This window comes from Notamacropus eugenii, chromosome 3 (assembly GCF_028372415.1).
Source record: "Notamacropus eugenii isolate mMacEug1 chromosome 3, mMacEug1.pri_v2, whole genome shotgun sequence".
Classification (NCBI taxonomy): domain Eukaryota; kingdom Metazoa; phylum Chordata; class Mammalia; order Diprotodontia; family Macropodidae; genus Notamacropus; species Notamacropus eugenii.
This window is the reverse complement of record NC_092874.1, coordinates 52758913-52776331: the sequence shown is the minus strand read 5'-3', so window position 1 is coordinate 52776331 and position 17419 is coordinate 52758913. Positions and strand designations below refer to the sequence as shown.

Here is a 17419-nt window from a genome sequence, read left to right as displayed (position 1 = left end):
TTGTTTATGAGAGTTCAGGAGGCCTATAAAACATGAGTTCATACAACCCACCTCTGCATATTTTAAAGTGCCCAGACTGGAAACTGCAGATGTTAGGATCCTACCTAAAAGCCAATTAAACCTCCCATACTCCTTGGAGGTGCTGTTATAATTATTGAGGAGCCTAGGCTTTTGCCCCAGCTCCGTACACTTCGGGGAAGTTTTGTTCTCAGTTCTAGAGGTATTCAGTAGATCTGTTTAGTAGTGTCCTGGATGCAGTGTATTCTGTGGAGCACAGACAAATAAGTAGAAAAGAATTAATATATAATGCAATGATTTGGTTTTGTCCGAACCTGTGATTTCATTAATATTGATCAGAGGTGTCAAACTCATGCCCCTGTCCATGTGCCACCAAAATTCCACAGTGCTCTGACCCAGATTTAAATGTAATTGGGAATTGTTTAACAAATTAAAAAAAATACAACATAGATAATGCTAATTTGTAGTTTTCTGAGCCAATACACACGCAGGAATTCATTTCTATTTGAATTTGATACCACTGGTGTAGACAGTTCCCAGAAAGGAAATTCCTTCTACCAGCGCCACTTCTGGTGTTTGCTGTCTAGGGGTACTGAGAGGGTAAGTGATTTGCCCAGGGTCACACAGCCAACCTATGTAAGAGGCAGGCATTAAACACAGACTTTCCAGACTTTGGGCCCGTCTCCATATGCTGCATATATTACCTCTCATAATATAGTATAATACAGGAAATAAATGTAATTCTGGAAAATGCACATACTCAGGCCAGGATACTACCATCTGTGTCAGCTGGACCCTGCATCCTTGGACAAAGGTTGACATCTCATGCTGAGGGGGCTTTACGAATGGTTCTGCATCAGTTACACTGTAACAGGCCAGTACTAGAGCACACAGTTTCTTTGCCCCATAGCCTGAGAATTCTGGTGGTCTAACCTCTAGCATGATATCTAGAATGCTCAATCTTAAAAGGTCTGGGACCAGTGAAGGACACCATAGAGAATACCGCTTCCCTCCCCACTCCCCAACTCTTAATAATACTACTAAGTCTTCAGCAATCGTGGATTGCAGTTGGGCTATCCTTCCTCATACAGCTGCTGTGATCCGAAGGGTTTAATTAATTGTAATATGGTAGCAGGAGATGAGCTCACAGAACTGGCTTACTTCAGCCTCTGTTCCAGTTTTGCTAGCACCTGAAGCAGCACGGCTATTCCTCAGAAAGCTCTTCTAGCTACATGGTCTCCTCTACCACATCACATCACGTGGGAACCCCAGATTTGTGTCTTTTAAGCTTGTTTTGTTTACTTCTCAGTATGAGGTTCATCTCTCCAGTGCCCTTCATTCAAAATCCAGTTGTCTTATAGAAAGAACCAAATGACCACTACAGTAGTATTTCCACTTAGACTTCTGTCCCCCAAATAGTTTACTAAACCCTTCTACAATGGGTACTAAACAATATCTTGCACTCAAATTTTGGTTTTCCCTTTTCATTTTTCCTAAGCTATCTCACTGCACCATGGTACCAACTATAGATACCTCCTGAGGGGAGCTGAAGACAGGACAAGCTGCAGATTTATTAAAAATAGCAAGAAGGGTATATTTTTTAAAAAGGTGAAATAATCTATCACAAAATCTCAGGAAAGGCCTCACAAATAGGAGTCTAAGTATGGCTGAGTATCTGGGATCCTGTCGGCAAGTCCTCAAAGCGAGAGGGTTAGGCTTCAGCACCTTCCGGCACTATCCAGACAAGAAGCCAATGGGCACTTTGTCCCACAACTGTCCCACTTCAGCATATACTCATCAGACATTTCACTAGTCCCATCACATACAGACCTGGATTAGCATAAGCGTAAGCCAGGATCATACTTTTCCTCTTTCCTTGGTTTAGAAGAGGAGCAGGAAGAATCATTCTTGAATTATAAGATTAAATAAAGAATTCTATCCTTTACTGTCTGAACCATTCAGTTTCATCTAGCCATTGGTAGGTTTGGAATGGATGTAGGCCAGAGGAACCTTCAGCTCTTGGTACTTGTGGTGTTCCACTGTTGGCCCCTGAGGGTAGGAGGAGATGCATTGAGAGGGGAATATTTTCCGATGTGATTTAAGATTCAGTTGTTGACATGTGAAAGAATGAGGGTAACAATTCCAGGGGCTCTTCAACTGAAGAGAATTCAAAGGAACATGAAGGGTAGGGCCAGGTGCACAAGATCAGGCAAAACAATACGCACATGCCCCCTGGGCAAATGATGAGAGCTCTAAGTTCAGCAGCTCATCGCTTGCTTCTCTGGGTACATAATCATTACGACCCAGAGTGGGGACCTTGCCAAGCAAGCCTGCTTCCCCTGCATGGTCAATCCCTTTACTGCTTCTGGTCCTCCACGTTTACAACCTCTATTCCTTGGTACTGATCTCATCTCATTCACACAATGATGCCGTCCCAATCCAATGGTGCCTTGTATCAACACTCCCCAAACTGGGAAGGCTTTCTTTGTTAGATATATGGAACCAGTTTTGCTGCAGCCCAAGACAGGGCCTGACCCCAACCCCACCTGGGGTGGAGGGTCCATTAAGCATGAGTTGCAAAGGATAAGAATTGGAGAAATTGTGATCTACATAAGTGGCAGAGGTATTCACAATGATAAAATCATGGATCTTTCCAAATGATTAAAAGAAAGTTGTAATATCACTATTTAGGATTCATAGGATTTAGAACTATAGGAAGTCTTTTCAGTCATCTAGTCCAGGGTTTCTTAAATTTTTTTCACTTGCGGCCCCTTCAGCACTTCTTAAACTGACCCCATGTAGGGTTTTGACCCATTAGTCTAACATCTAATTTTACAGATGAAGAAACTGAAGCAGAGAGAATAATCAGTTCGCTCAGCCACAAAAGTCCTCAGAATTTGAACCCAAAGAGATCTTATTCCAAATTACAGGGTCAGACCACTCATTAGACAAGGAGTAGTTGCAAGTACTTTCTAGGTGTGTATTTGTAGGTTTCAGTAAGTATTTGTTAAGTATTTACCATATACTAGATACTAGCTATATATTTTCTTGTAGTTGCCTGACCTACAATTAGGTGAAGTTGCCATGAACTAGACAGTGATGCATTAATTATAGGTTTATTGTCAGGACAGCCAGGCACCATAGGAATGGTTAATTGAGTGAAAGGAATAGCATACATTTTTATTCAACTGGGTTTTTTATTCAGATAACATAATTTTTAAAAAATTAAAATTAGCTAAGAATAGTTCAGGAACACCATATTTTAAAAGATATTCTATGATGTAATATAAAATCTAATGCAAATATTTAAGTATGATTAGATATCATATTATCCTTAACTGGTTATCAGTCACTGTTAATTTAAGCAAGCTTTTCCTCCCCAATGTTTAAACAAAGCATTTTTTAAGATAATCCTTGGCATTTACATATAAAGTCAAAGCCTTTTTGAGTCATATTATTTGAGTGTATCGATGTTTCAGGACAACTTGGTGTAAAAAATTCTTAAAGTAATATTTCTTTAGTCTCTGACGTTCTTTCCAACCTCTGTTCACTCATTTTAGGATGTTAGCTAATGGCAGGGACAGCATGATTACTCCTTGCATTCCTGATCAGTTATGTGTTAGTTTTTGTTTGGTTCCCTTGAATCTTCCTTCATCACGGGGCCAAAAGACGAAAGAATTGTAGCATGATATTGTGTTTGTGTGAGTCTCCTATGGACTATTTTGACAATAATTGGTTTCCCTATCAGGTCTTCGCTATAAATTTTATATACGTTATTTAAATTGACTCTTTAAATCTTTCCCTCAGCCCTGCTGTAGCACAGTCTTGCTGCTGACAGTGATCTCTTTTAAAGGGACCACATTCCTTACCATAGAACAAACACTTAAGATCATATTTGAATACAGTCACAAAATATCTGGCATAATATCTTACCTATAATAGGTCTTTAAAATATGCTTAACACAGTGTTTTCCCACACATCATTTCAAAATTAACTTATTTGAAAACTATTTTGGCTGTTATTATCTCATAGTATATTTATTTTTCTAAATTAACTAGAAAAAGAATTTCTATGCTTTTTTGTAAATATTATAATAAAAATAAATATACTTATAAATAACAAAAGTAAACAGAAAATAGCTTCTCTTTATTTTTTCAAAAACAACAACCTTTGATTATTAATAAATTCATTTGGTAAGAAAGCTGTCTACTGAATAAGCATTTGGCATGCTGACATCTAATACTAGTATTTTACTTTTAGAGGACAGGGCTTTTAATAAAATTTTTCAAAATTCACATAATCTGCTTAGCAAGTACCTTTTCATTTACAAGAGGATTATGTATACACAGTTTTTAAAAGTATAGATTTTCATTAGTCTAGAAGTTAAGACAGAGTATGTTTGGGAAAATATTAATGACAACGTTATGAATTCAGTTTTGCCTTTAGATAAAAAATTACCTTATTACTCATAACAGTATCTAACTACATATCTGACCACTATATGCAAATGTGTATCTGATGAGGAAAATAATTTCTAAGAAAACAGCCTTTCAGGGACACACTCAGGCATCCCATACCACTACAAAGTTCTGTGGGATTGCCTTAGGGTCCTTTGCCCACAGATTGAGAACAACTGATCTAACCCAGAAGTCCAAGCTCCTTTCATCAGTGCCAGATCTGGAAGTAGAGCCCAGATCTCTTTCCTCCCCATTAGAGATAAGAGAAGTGAAGCTATGGAATAATCATGCCAAAGGCCGTCCAAAAAGTTTAAGAAACACTTGTTTTGATGAATCAGTCTTCAACAACACTCATATAAAAAGCATAAGTCAAGAAGCCTACTATGCTATAAGTGCCTACTATGTGCCAGGCATGATGGGAATTGCTGGGGATACAAAGAAAGGTAATCCTTTCCTTATCTTCTCCCACCAGTTCAGATTCAACATGCACTAAGTTTTAGGGGGATTTTTCTTTGCCCCTTCATTCTTACGGGGTAGTAGGGATTTCTCCCTGTAATGTTCTTCCCTCTGACTAATCTACATATAGCATCACTGACTTCATCTTTGTTTGTATGATATTTTAACTTCCATAAAAGTCCCACACCAGTGCCTCTTTCTAGCAAATATATGGCCCTTCCAACAGAGTACAAGCTTCATTACTAGGTTGTACCAAGCTGTGCCTGTTGTCCAAAGACCAGCCCAACAAATTTAAAGATAGCCTTCTCAAAGCAAGGTGGCCATCAGTTAATTAACTCACTGGCCATGAGGATACTTTAAAAATTTAAATGAGCTTCAATCCCGTGCAATCTCCTTCACCTTTCAGTGACCACGATGATTTGGAAAAGGGGGAAGAGATCATTAAGAATCATATGGGTTTCAAACAGTTCATAAACATTCATTTAACTCTTGATATAATGTGTGAGACCACTGTCTCAGCCTCCAGTGATTTGATATGTTCTTAGAAGAACTAAAACCACATCCATATCGAAGCTGAATGGAGTTTCTCTTTGGAGGAATGCCTTCAGGAGTTTGTGGCATTGTTTTCATGTGCCCAAGGATAGGACATAATTTTATGGAATAGCTGATCATCTCACCTTCGTGTTCACAATGAATATAAACATGGACATCATGAAAGTAGCTCTAAGTATGTTCTCACACCTGTTGAAAAATATAAAGAAATTGAGAAATTTTACAAAGCGGCTAACAAGATCCTCCAAACCAAGTAAATATCTGTACTAATATTTGGTGACTTGAATGCAAAGATAAGCATAGGGAGACTAGAAAAAAAAAGATAGTTTGGAAAATATAATTAGAAACTAAGAAATTAAAGAGGATAAAGATGCATGGAATATTTGAAAAACTCAGGCCAATATAGCGTTAATATCACCGGATATTGTGAGCATCAAACAATATAAAATAGTTAACTTTGTCTTAATAGATAAGAAATAACTGCTGATGTGGAAGTCATTTTAGAATCAGCTATCAGGCTTCATATCAATGACTGCTTAGAGAAATGGTTAAAATTAATACTTCATTGTATTGGTTACCAGGAATTTAAATACCTACAATGTATCAGGCACCATGCCAATGAGGGGTAATACAAAGACAAATATGAAATAATGCTTGGCTTCATGAGAGAAGACTATTGATCACAACAGTTCCAACCTCACTATAAATAAGCTGGTGACTAGGGAATGGATAAAACAAAAACAGTGACATTCATAGATTAGTTACACAATTGATTAAGAGATGTAGAGAATACAAGGTCCTATTGTGATAACTGTTAAATACAAAGAAGCACTTGACTTGATAGAGCAACACACAATCTAAAGAGTTCTCTTTCAATAGATTAAAATCATACAGAATTTTTTGATAGACACAATCATAAAAGCAGACATTTAATAAATGCTGCTGACTTAGTGATTCTGATTATCATCAGCAAAGAAATAAACTATTGAGACATGTTCTCCATTCTGTCCTGGAAAATGTGTTGTGCAAATCCAAAGGGAAGAGGTTTGTCCCTACCCAGTTCAGGTTCTAATGTTCCTGTCTGAGGAGGGCACACCCTCTTCACTACCATTACAGGACCTCCCCAATAAAATCTTCAACTACTCCATAGAAAGTGACCACACCAGATAAAACAAGTAGTTGGAGAGGTTACAAAGGCAGCACAGAGTAGCAGAAGAGTCAGTAAGCAATGGATTCAACTCCAGCTTTCAGTACGTTCCAGCTGCGTGAACCTGGACAAGTCATTTAACTTAGCCCCAGTTCCTTCTAAAATGAAGGAAGGGACAGAGAGAGGCAGGGCACACTGAATGGCTTCTAAGGTCCCTTCACTGCTAACTCTGGGAGCTTTAGACTTTTCTATGTGATTAGATGGGCATTTCACTGAGTGAATCCATCAGTGCATCTCTCTTGAATAGGCACTGCCTGTAGACAACGAGCTGGGCCCTAACTGACCAGCAGGAGAACAAGCAGATTCACATTGTCCACAGATTGTGAAATGATTTCCTCACTGATTACCAACTTGCCTCCAACTACAGATCTTGGTTTTTTGCTATCAATGTTCTTCCAGTAAAGCTATATGACTGTGAATTAAGGAATTTGTTGTTTTGTTCATTTGATTCAGTCATGTCCAACTCTTCACGACCCCATTTGGGGTTTTCTTGGCAAAGATGCTGGAATGGTTTGCCATTTCCTTCTTCAGTTCATTTTACAGATGAGGAAACTGAGGCAGACAGGTTAAGGAACTTGCCCAAGGTCACTGTCTGTGGCCAGCCTCAATAAGATGAGGCTTCCTGACTCTAGAATGGGTGCTCTTTGCATTGTGGTGCCAGCTAGCACCTGAATTATGAAATACACAATAAAAATGGCAAGTGACTAAAAAGGCAATGGAAAGGTACATGGGAGACAGATAGTACCAATGATGACTTGTGCACAAAAAGTGGCATAAAAGACTTTACCAAAAACACAAGTACCAGGAAAACAGGTTGGGTTGGTCATATGGCAAGAACAGTTCACATATTGAATTGGTAGACACACAGCATTAGAAGAATCAGATAAAAACCTATTGGATAGAGTCATTGTAGGATTTATAGAAGGAAATGAATAAGAATCACACAGGATGTGAAGGTGTGATCTGCATAAGCGGAGGAGGTACCCATTCATCACATCTCAGGTCCCCGACATATATCCATATATGACACATATAATAAATGCTTTTATACGTTACTCCCTAACATTCGCTTCTTCTGTAATTCACATCTTCTAAAACTAGCAGTGTTACTCTGTTAGAACACTCTGAGAAAATTATCTTTACAGATTTTCTGTTGTCTTTTTTAAACCCCAAAACAGATCTATGTGTGTAGCAACAATATTCAAGCTCGACATCAAGTTATTGAACTTGCTCGTCAACTGAACTTCATTCCTGTTGACTTGGGATTACTCTCCTCAGCCAGGGAGATTGAGAACTTACCCTTGCGATTGTTCACACTGTGGAGAGGACCAGTGGTAGTAGCAATAAGCCTGGCCACCTTTTTCTTCCTTTATTCCTTTATCAGAGATGTGATACATCCATATGCAAGAAATCAGCAGAGTGACTTTTACAAGATTCCTATTGAAATTGTGAACAAGACCTTACCCATTGTCGCCATCACTCTGCTCTCTCTGGTTTACCTAGCAGGACTCTTGGCTGCTGCTTATCAGCTGTATTACGGCACCAAATATAGACGATTTCCTCCTTGGCTAGAGACTTGGTTACAGTGTAGAAAACAGCTTGGATTACTAAGTTTTTTCTTTGCTACAGTCCATGTTGCTTATAGCCTTTGCTTACCAATGAGAAGATCAGAGAGATACTTGTTTCTCAACATGGCTTATCAGCAGGTAAGGAACATGCTTTTTGTTTGGCTAAGTAAAATGCTTTCAGGGTTACTTATGTAACATACCTTCTTAAATGATCTAAAAGTCATCTGCTTTTTAAAATATTTTAATACACTTAATTAATGAATTGAACAATTAATTAATTGAACAAGAAAAACAAACGACCCAAGACCTGAAGCTTGATTATCACTATTATAGTAATCAACACAAGCAGTAGAGAAATTGATTACAGTTATTCAGTACCCCTAAGAAACCTACCAAATATCATCAGTTATCTGTGAAAATACTAATATTTATCAATGAGACTTGATTTTTCAGCATCACTTTTGTGGGGTATATCTTGACACAATGTTAATATACCCTAAATATGTATGCCACAGTAATGATTATATTTACATCATATCTAAGGCATTAAGAGAAGCAACATGAGAGTAGTGGATAAAAGGACCAGCTTTGGAATTGGGGGAGGGGACCTGGGTACAAGGCTTGCCCCTAATGCAAACTACCAGAATGACCATGGGCAAGTCACTTGGGCTTAGTGTCCCAGAGTACTCTCTAAAATGATAAAATAGATATGAAATGCCAGTATTAATTAGTGAAGGGAGTCCCCAGAGCTGAAGTTCCCTTCATGATGAAAGTTTTTAATATACCATATTCTTTGACCAAAAAACCTACATCAAACATCTACAAATACGATTTAATTTTCCTTTTGATAGAACCAAAGAGCAGATCAAAAGGAAACCATCATTACAGAATTAATGCTCTGGTTGTTAAAAAAAAATTCAGGAAGCAATCAAGGATTAATCCTGGATCCTGTCTCTTGAAGTATAGTACTTACAAAATAATACACTAAGACAATCATCTAATAAGTTATTTCCCAATAAAAATTAGACACAAGTTAGACATTTTTACTGAAAATATGTTCTTATATATACTACCTCTTATTACAAAAAGAATGCCATGCTGATTCAGTAAATGTCCTACCAAATAAAGGAATTCAATTTACTTTCTTATCAGGTTCATGCAAATATTGAAAACTCCTGGAATGAAGAAGAAGTGTGGAGAATTGAAATGTATATCTCTTTTGGAATAATGAGCCTTGGCTTACTTTCCTTATTAGCAGTAACTTCCATCCCTTCAGTGAGCAATGCTTTAAACTGGAGAGAGTTCAGCTTTATCCAGGTATGTTGTGGGAAACAGAGGAAAAATGTTAATTCACCAATCCCTATATTTCTATTTTTTAAAGGATAATCTTTGTAAAAAAAAAAAAAAGTTCCTCTCGGGCTGTGATGCACAGCTTACTTATGTTTCATAGGTTGTTAAATCCAGATCAGCTCAACCCCACCTTAGGTGAAATGAAATGAAAAGATGGGATCAAAGTACTGAACTTTTAGTGACAATATTAGCTGACATCTATACGATGCTTTAAAAGGAGTAAGCTTAATGCAGGGGAAAGAACCCTGGATTTGGAGTTGAGTTGGAACATTCCTTATCCACATAAGCATCCCAACTCACCCTGCCAGAAATAGAACTCCATATCTGTTCCCTCAAACCCGTTCCTCTTTCAAGCTTCCCATTCCTGTCAAGGGAACCTCTACACTATCAGCAGCCCCTATTCACAATTCTCAGCATTCTCCATGGCTCTTCACTTCCCACATTTGTCTAACTTATCTCCACTCACAAAGCCATCTTCCTTATTTAGGCTTGTCATCTGGATTGGTTTCCCCACCTCAACTCCAGTCTGTTGTCTACATAGCCCAGGTCTGATCAGTCTCAATTCTCCCCAACAAACTCCAGTGACTTCCTGTCGCCTCTAGCATCAAATAGAAACTCTCCTGTTAGGCATTTAAGGTTTTTACAATATGGCCCTTTCCTACCTTTCTAGTCTTCCTTGATGTACCGCACATATAAAATTCCGTCTCCCATCTCAGTAACATGGCATTGATGATCCCCTATGCTTTCCCTCCTCACCTCTATCTCTTGGAGTCCCTTGGTTTCCTCCAAGACAGCTCAAGTGCCACTTTCACATGAAACTTTTGTGAATGTCCCCCCTTCCCTCCCTTTACCTCCCACAGCCACCTTATATTTATTTTGTGGGTTATATCTTTATACATGTACATATTATCTTCTCTGTTACAATTTAAGTACTTTGAGGATGGACAGTTGTTTCACTTTTGTATTCATAACTTCAGCTAGCCTTGACCCTGGCACATAAAAAGCATTTAATACCTAGTCATTGACTGACTTTGGGCAGGTAGGTAGCACAGTGGATAGAGTGTTCAGCCTGGAGTCAAGCAGACTCATCTTCGTAAGTTCAAACTTGGTCTCAGACACTTACTAGCTGTGTGACTTCAGGTGAGTCACTTAACTCCGTTTGCCTCCATTCCTCATCCATAAAATGAGCTGGAGAAGGAAACAGCCATCCACTCCCAAGAAACCCCCAAAATGGGGTCATGGAGAGGCGGACATGACTCAAAAACAACTGAACAACAATAAAAATCAATTGATTACCAGTAACTTCATTTCTTTCGACCTGCTATCTCTCTTCTGTAAAAATGAAGGGTTGGAATATGTGATCTAAAATTACTTCCAATTCTAATATTCTGTAAAGTGTTCACAAGTAACTATCCTTAGGGATCCACTTGATTAGCATATGTAATTCATTTATCAGTTATATAGATATGATCTTGGATTTTGAGCTGAGAAGAACCTCAAAGGCCAATCCAGTCCCTTCATTTTACAAATGAGAAAGCAAAATCTCAAGAAAGTTAAGTGACTCACCCAGAATAAAATAGGTGATGAATGAAGGCCAGAGCTAAGATTCAAACCTGGCTCCTCTCACTTGAGATCCAGTGTTTGTTCCACTCTGCAATGCTGCTGCCACCAATGAAAATATTAGAAATAGATTCATATGGTAGGTAAATTTGAATTTAGTATACAGAGTAAAAGGTAGACATTAGCGTGTGTTCTATTTAAATTTTCATGAATTCTGAATTAGATGAATCCAAATGAAGTTTTCACATCTTTTAAAAAGATGTGACTAATTCTTTTGCATAGCACTAGGTTCATGCTTGACTGCATACCCTCTTCTAATTCTACCCAAATTGAAGGCATGGTCCTTGTCCAAATTAATTTTCTAGCAGAGGATAGGGAAATAGAAATATTTTCTCAGTTGAGATTTCATCATACCTGGAAATCGTTGGAGGCCTTTGAATAAACAGTGGTAGACAGGTGCAAAATATTTTAAATTTAGATAAGTAATTGAAAACAGGATAGTCTGTTCTGCTTAAGGGGCAAGCCTTTGTCAGTAAACGTTTATTGTTACATCATTGTTTTGGTGTAATACTACTTTTCATATGATAAATGTAATGACCCAAAGTATAGTAATCCTAATCCCAGAGGTTTAAGAATTCTGACTTTTAGATGTTGAAACTGTAAACAGCCAAAGCAATCATCACAATGTAGATTTATTTGCATTACTTTGTAATATTCTATGATGCATGGCTTCCAAAATGAAATTTTAAATAAAGCACATTTTCAATTAGTTAAATTTATCTCCTCACAAAAAGAAATTTGACACATTTCAAAATAAAAAGTGAGAAGCAGCACCACTGATAGGTCTAAGGGAGTCGAGAAGGCTAACTTCTTTTTCTTCTTTTTTTCTCTCCCAAAGTCTACACTTGGATACGTGGCCCTGCTCATAAGTACTTTCCATGTTCTAATTTATGGGTGGAAAAGAGCTTTCGAAGAAGAGGACTACCGGTTTTATACACCGCCAAACTTTGTTCTTGCTCTTGTTTTGCCTTCCATTGTCATTCTGGGAAAAATCATTTTACTCTTTCCATGTATAAGCAGGAAACTGAAAAGAATTAAAAAAGGCTGGGAAAAGAGCCAATTTATAGAAGTAGCCAGTGGAATAATTCCACACCTTTCACCAGAAAGGGTTACAGTAATGTGATACTAAATGGTAGTAGTGGCATATGGAATTGTACTTGAGTTATCATTTCTATTATAACCTCTGTTTTCAGAAGTTTATCTAACTGGGCTACAAAACTTGTTAAGGTTGAGATCTAATCAAGAAGGTCAAAGCCCAATTGGTCTTAGTTTTGTTTTTTTTTTTAATTAATTTTCATAAGTTCACGTTAGGCCATTTGGAATTTTTTTAGGGAGCCAACCATATTTGTTGGAATTTTAAGTGCTCTTTTGCACAGCTGTAATCACTATTACTTTCACTTTGTCAAAGCTCTATTTTGTAATCAATCCAAGGTATATGCTATTCATATTCAGGAATGCCAACATATTTATCAATGTTTTGAAAAAATCTTTTTTCAAGCAACTAGCATATTAAATTTTTAACATAACTCATCATATATGTACGTTACATTTGCAACACAACAAAAACATTAATTATAAAACTTCTGTGATAAGAATTTTAACTTACATAGAGTAACAAAACTTAATTGGTTAAAAAAAACATTGCATGGGAAATTGGATATAGTTGAGTGGTCACTACCCTCTAATGCTCACCAATACTGTACTATAACATTTAGGAAATATGGATACAATAATTCCTTCTAAAAGAAAAACTAAACAAGTAATTACATTAAAACATATTAAAGATGTGGATTGATAAAATATTTATATATGAATTTAAGTACTACAATCATGTAATAAACTAAAAATGGTGACTTCATGATTATATTAATTCAGTTCACAATATAGCAATTACTTTGGCATATTAATAGACAAGACAGAAGTCTTAGCAATATTCTACCTCCACAACTGAACATCTCTAACAAAGCCAGGATGAGGCTGTAGGCAAGGTTTGAACATCATGTGCCCTTTGTTCACACTACCACATGGGATTTGACCTAACATAAAATAAGTGATAATATTCCATATAAAGTTGAAAAAAAAAAACATTACCTCTATCCCACAGTCACCAACAACACAAATCCCCTTTTTCTTCTCACCTTAGCTTCAAGGGATATTTAGTTACAAGCTTAAATCCTAGAGGCCAACTCTACAATGCCTTTGGCAGTAGCCAGTCTCTTTTTTACCTTTTTGGGTGAGGAGGAAGCAGCCGGATCCTATTAAACCTGGAAACTGTGCTTGGCAGCCTGCCACCAAGGGAGTTTTCTTATGTTAATTTGTGAAGAAAGTCTACCTGACAGTGGATAACTTTAGACAAGAAAGATTGAACAACCCATGGTAACTCTCCCCAATCTAATCAAGGTCATAAGCAGTACAAGGCCTTCCCATTAAGAATCTCTTCCAAAAAGGCTATGTTAAAAAGATAGCCCAAGAAGCATTATTTCTCTTTTTTTCAAGCCTTTGAAAATCATTACAAAGCTGGGCCGTGTATTTCCTGCCCAAGCATTCATCCATGAAGTTTCCATGCATGTAAAAGATGTATAGAAACAATTATTCATTTGCTGACTTTAGAAACTGTTCCTGTAAATTGTTTCCAAAATATTTTTTGTTTCGGCTTTCCGTTACTCACTTATTTCAAACTTTGATTAATGTCACAGTTTGTACATTTCCTCCATACCTATTGAAAAAAAGGTTAATTTCACTGCTGATAGATCCTTTGTGGATTTTCAAAGTAAGGTCCTATAATTACTTACTGAAAAATTCTTGCTCAGTATAGGCTTCATACAAAAGGAGGCTTTTTCCCCCTGTGGGATAACTTCCTAATGCATACTGGGTAAATTATTAATGTATTATCTTTTCTTCCTTCTTTAGTTTTTGTCCCACACTGTTGTAATCTGAGCTGCTACAAAGCAGGGACTGGATTGCTTAGTATAGTGCTTTGCACGTGATAAATGGTCTATTATCAATACTTTTTCATTCATTCAACATATCCACCTCTCACATCCATTCATCATAACCATCCATCTATCGTTGGTGAGTTTCAATGTTTTCTAACAGCTCTTCATTTTATTTTTAAGCATATTCTTCTCCTTTCTTGATATTTATTACTTCATAGCAGTTTAGTTGGATGAAAAAATCTAAAGGCAAAACCTTAAGAATTACTTTAGAATAACAAAAATTTCAAATAATTTCATTTGTTCACTTCATTTACCAGACCCATTTAATCTTCATCATTAGAATCCTAATATGAGGAAGTTTCCCACCCTCAGAACCCAAGTCCTGTAGTTCTTAATGGAATGTTAAAATACCAAGTGGCTAAAGACTCATCGCTAATATACACTAATGAAGTCTTTGAAGGTTTTTTAACCTATTGGAGTGGGGAATACAAAAGAATGAATGTTGAAAGTGTTTCAGATGCTAATAAATCTGAGTTTTGCACAACATCTGCTAATGCACTGTTGAGTATCACAAAGCAAAAACAGTTTGCTATTATGAATTATATCTAAAAGTAATTTTATAGAGTGCTTTAATGTTTCTTACTAACTAGATTATTTTTATGATTTTCCAGTGTTTCCAAAATTATACTAAATTCTGTCATTGCCATCTTGCCAGATGTAATAGAAATACAGCTATCTGTTACAGCAAAATTATGATGTCAGATTTAGTATAGGTGATCCTTTTTTTCTCTAATCTGGCTGACATAAAACCTGAGCAAGATCCCCAAGCATGAAAATACTCTATTAGAATGGCAGTGTGAGTGATGAAGATAACAGTTATGATAATAAAAATAAAACACCTTTATTTCAATTTCTGAAAGTTTAAAATTTTTTTCAGACTTATAATAACAATAATTTTGCCTAAGTATTTTTCAGTGAACATCAATATGTGTTTTCTGTTAAAAAAAGCTATCCATATTTTGTCCATATTTTGGGGTAGCTTACGTTTGGAGTAAGAGGATATATGGTAATAGAAAGTGAGCTTTGGAGTCTCTGTCCTATCTCTGTCCATGAATCTGTATTTTGGAGTATGTTTCTATACCTGAACCAAAATAATACACTGAGAAATCTATCAATTCTTATTCCTATGCAATAAGTAATTTCATTCTAAAAGGAAAATAACCATGATATATCATGCTGCTTAACCTGTGTATGAAGATTTCTTAAATCTTTCAATATTTAGAACCATGATGAATAGGAATATATTAATATGCTATCATATATTTTTAAAAGTGCGTGTGGAAATTAAATCCTTTGGTTAAATGTAAAATTTTTGTTTAAAATAGGAATAGATTATATTTGTAAATATTTATCAGATATAATTATTTTGTGCTACATATGGGATTTTGTAATGAGTTCCACTATTAAGATACATGATTAACTTCTTACAAATTAACATATCAACTTAAATTTTTTATGTTAAAGATTATATTTAATAGTATTCACTTAATGCCTAAAGTAAAATCTTACTTTCGCTATAACCAAGTTACTGAAATTCTTTGTGCCCAAGGGCTGCAGGAATGTGGGCCATATATTGTTTTATGCATCAGTCATACTTTTTTCGGTTATATTTTATGTAATACAAAGACTGCCTTCCCTGTAATATAAAGATATTACATTTATCCATGAAAATAAAGAATTGCCTGCATAATGCAATACTGCAAACATACTGTCAGATAATACATATTTCTATGCATGTATCCATTTTCAAAGAGGCTGTGTGGTCCAGTGGAAAGACAGGGATGAACTCAGAGTGTAGAAGATTGAGTAGTCAAGGCTGAACTCTGACACATACTGACTGTGGGACCCTGAGAAGTCACATTACCTCTCAAGGTCTCAGAAACCTAGATCTCTATGGCTGTGAGCTCTAGAACAGTTGTAGATGGGCACTGGGAGAGTGAATGTGTGCCTCACATTGGCAAAATCACAGTCTAGATTGCCCACCCCACTCCCAATTTACCTCCTCTCTAAAACAGAAAAATATGTTTTTGTTTTTTGTTAAGGCACTAAAAGTATTGCTTTTTATGGCATATTAAGTGAAGTGCCATAACTGTAATCCATACACATTTAAGAATAAACACTGAGTTAATTACATCTGTATCCAGTCTAAAATCTATACTTTGGAAATGTGAATTTTAAAACTTGTAAATGTCTTGGTTTGTAACAGCATTCATCAATATACAGTACAATGTTACAAAATTCTGTTCAGCATTTGTATTTGTGATGTGCCAACATGAAATTTTAAAGTCATTTTCGTTTGTTCACAAATACAAAAAGAAACCTGATTATATGCTTAATGGTTATAAATAGAACAATTTTTATGGAGATATTTTGTCTGCATGCTGGAATAGTGATATACATAGGACAAGTAGCTAAGTATTGAGATCTTTTCTTAAAAATAAGAGTACTTTTGAATATATACTAGTAAGAAAATGAAAATATACATCTTAAATAAAGGTTATGTCTCTATGACAGTGAAAACCACCAGTCGAGTTAATCAATCAAATTTTATTTGTTGAGCACCTACTATACAAAGACCCAGAGCAGTTTGTTTAAGCGTCCTGTGAACAAAAAGGCTGATGTTTATTTTTTCACTTTCCAGCTCTCTGTGTATGCATTGTTTAGACAAAGCCAAAATTAATGTCCAATCTGTCAGTCATCCAAAGAGAATTTTCATAGCTGTGCTAAACAACACTGCAGAAGCAGACAAGTTGTTTTGTTTTATAAAATGCTTTTTCAAAGATGTTATCTTCAAAGAAGTCTATTGCTCACTTTGTAATATTCTTTTTAAATACGATGAGTTGATCCCGCAGCCAACCAGCTGTACTATGTCAGAACATGACACTGCAAGAATGAACTGGACTGCAATAATTCTTACCTTTAAAAGCCAATACTTTGAAGCTGTAACGTGTGATTTGCAAAAGAACTGACATTTTAGTTAATTATATACTGTTTCCATGCCTCATCTAGTCTGATGTTGGGCAGTTTGTCTACTGTGGATGTTACTTATTTCTTCAGTGTGTAACTATATACATGACATTCGCCAGTTCCTCTTGTCATCTCTCTAAATAGGGATATCAAATTAACAGTAGTGCTTTTACATTATTCCCATAGATCTGCCTTACATGAAACTAAATAAAAAGTAACAAACCAAA

The 17419-nt window shown here is 36.3% G+C and overlaps 1 protein-coding gene across 2 annotated transcripts in view; it reads left to right on the top strand.

Moving 5' to 3' along the window:
- STEAP2 (STEAP2 metalloreductase) overlaps positions 1 to 17419 on the top strand; it is a 38908-nt gene extending 21489 nt beyond the window's left edge. For both annotated transcript variants that reach the window (XM_072651532.1, XM_072651531.1), the window contains 3 exons: positions 7870 to 8397; positions 9412 to 9576; positions 12068 to 17419. In XM_072651532.1, the coding sequence (XP_072507633.1) occupies positions 7870 to 8397; positions 9412 to 9576; positions 12068 to 12352 (978 nt within the window). In that variant the 3' untranslated portion in view covers positions 12353 to 17419. The remainder of the gene's footprint in view (positions 1 to 7869; positions 8398 to 9411; positions 9577 to 12067) is intronic.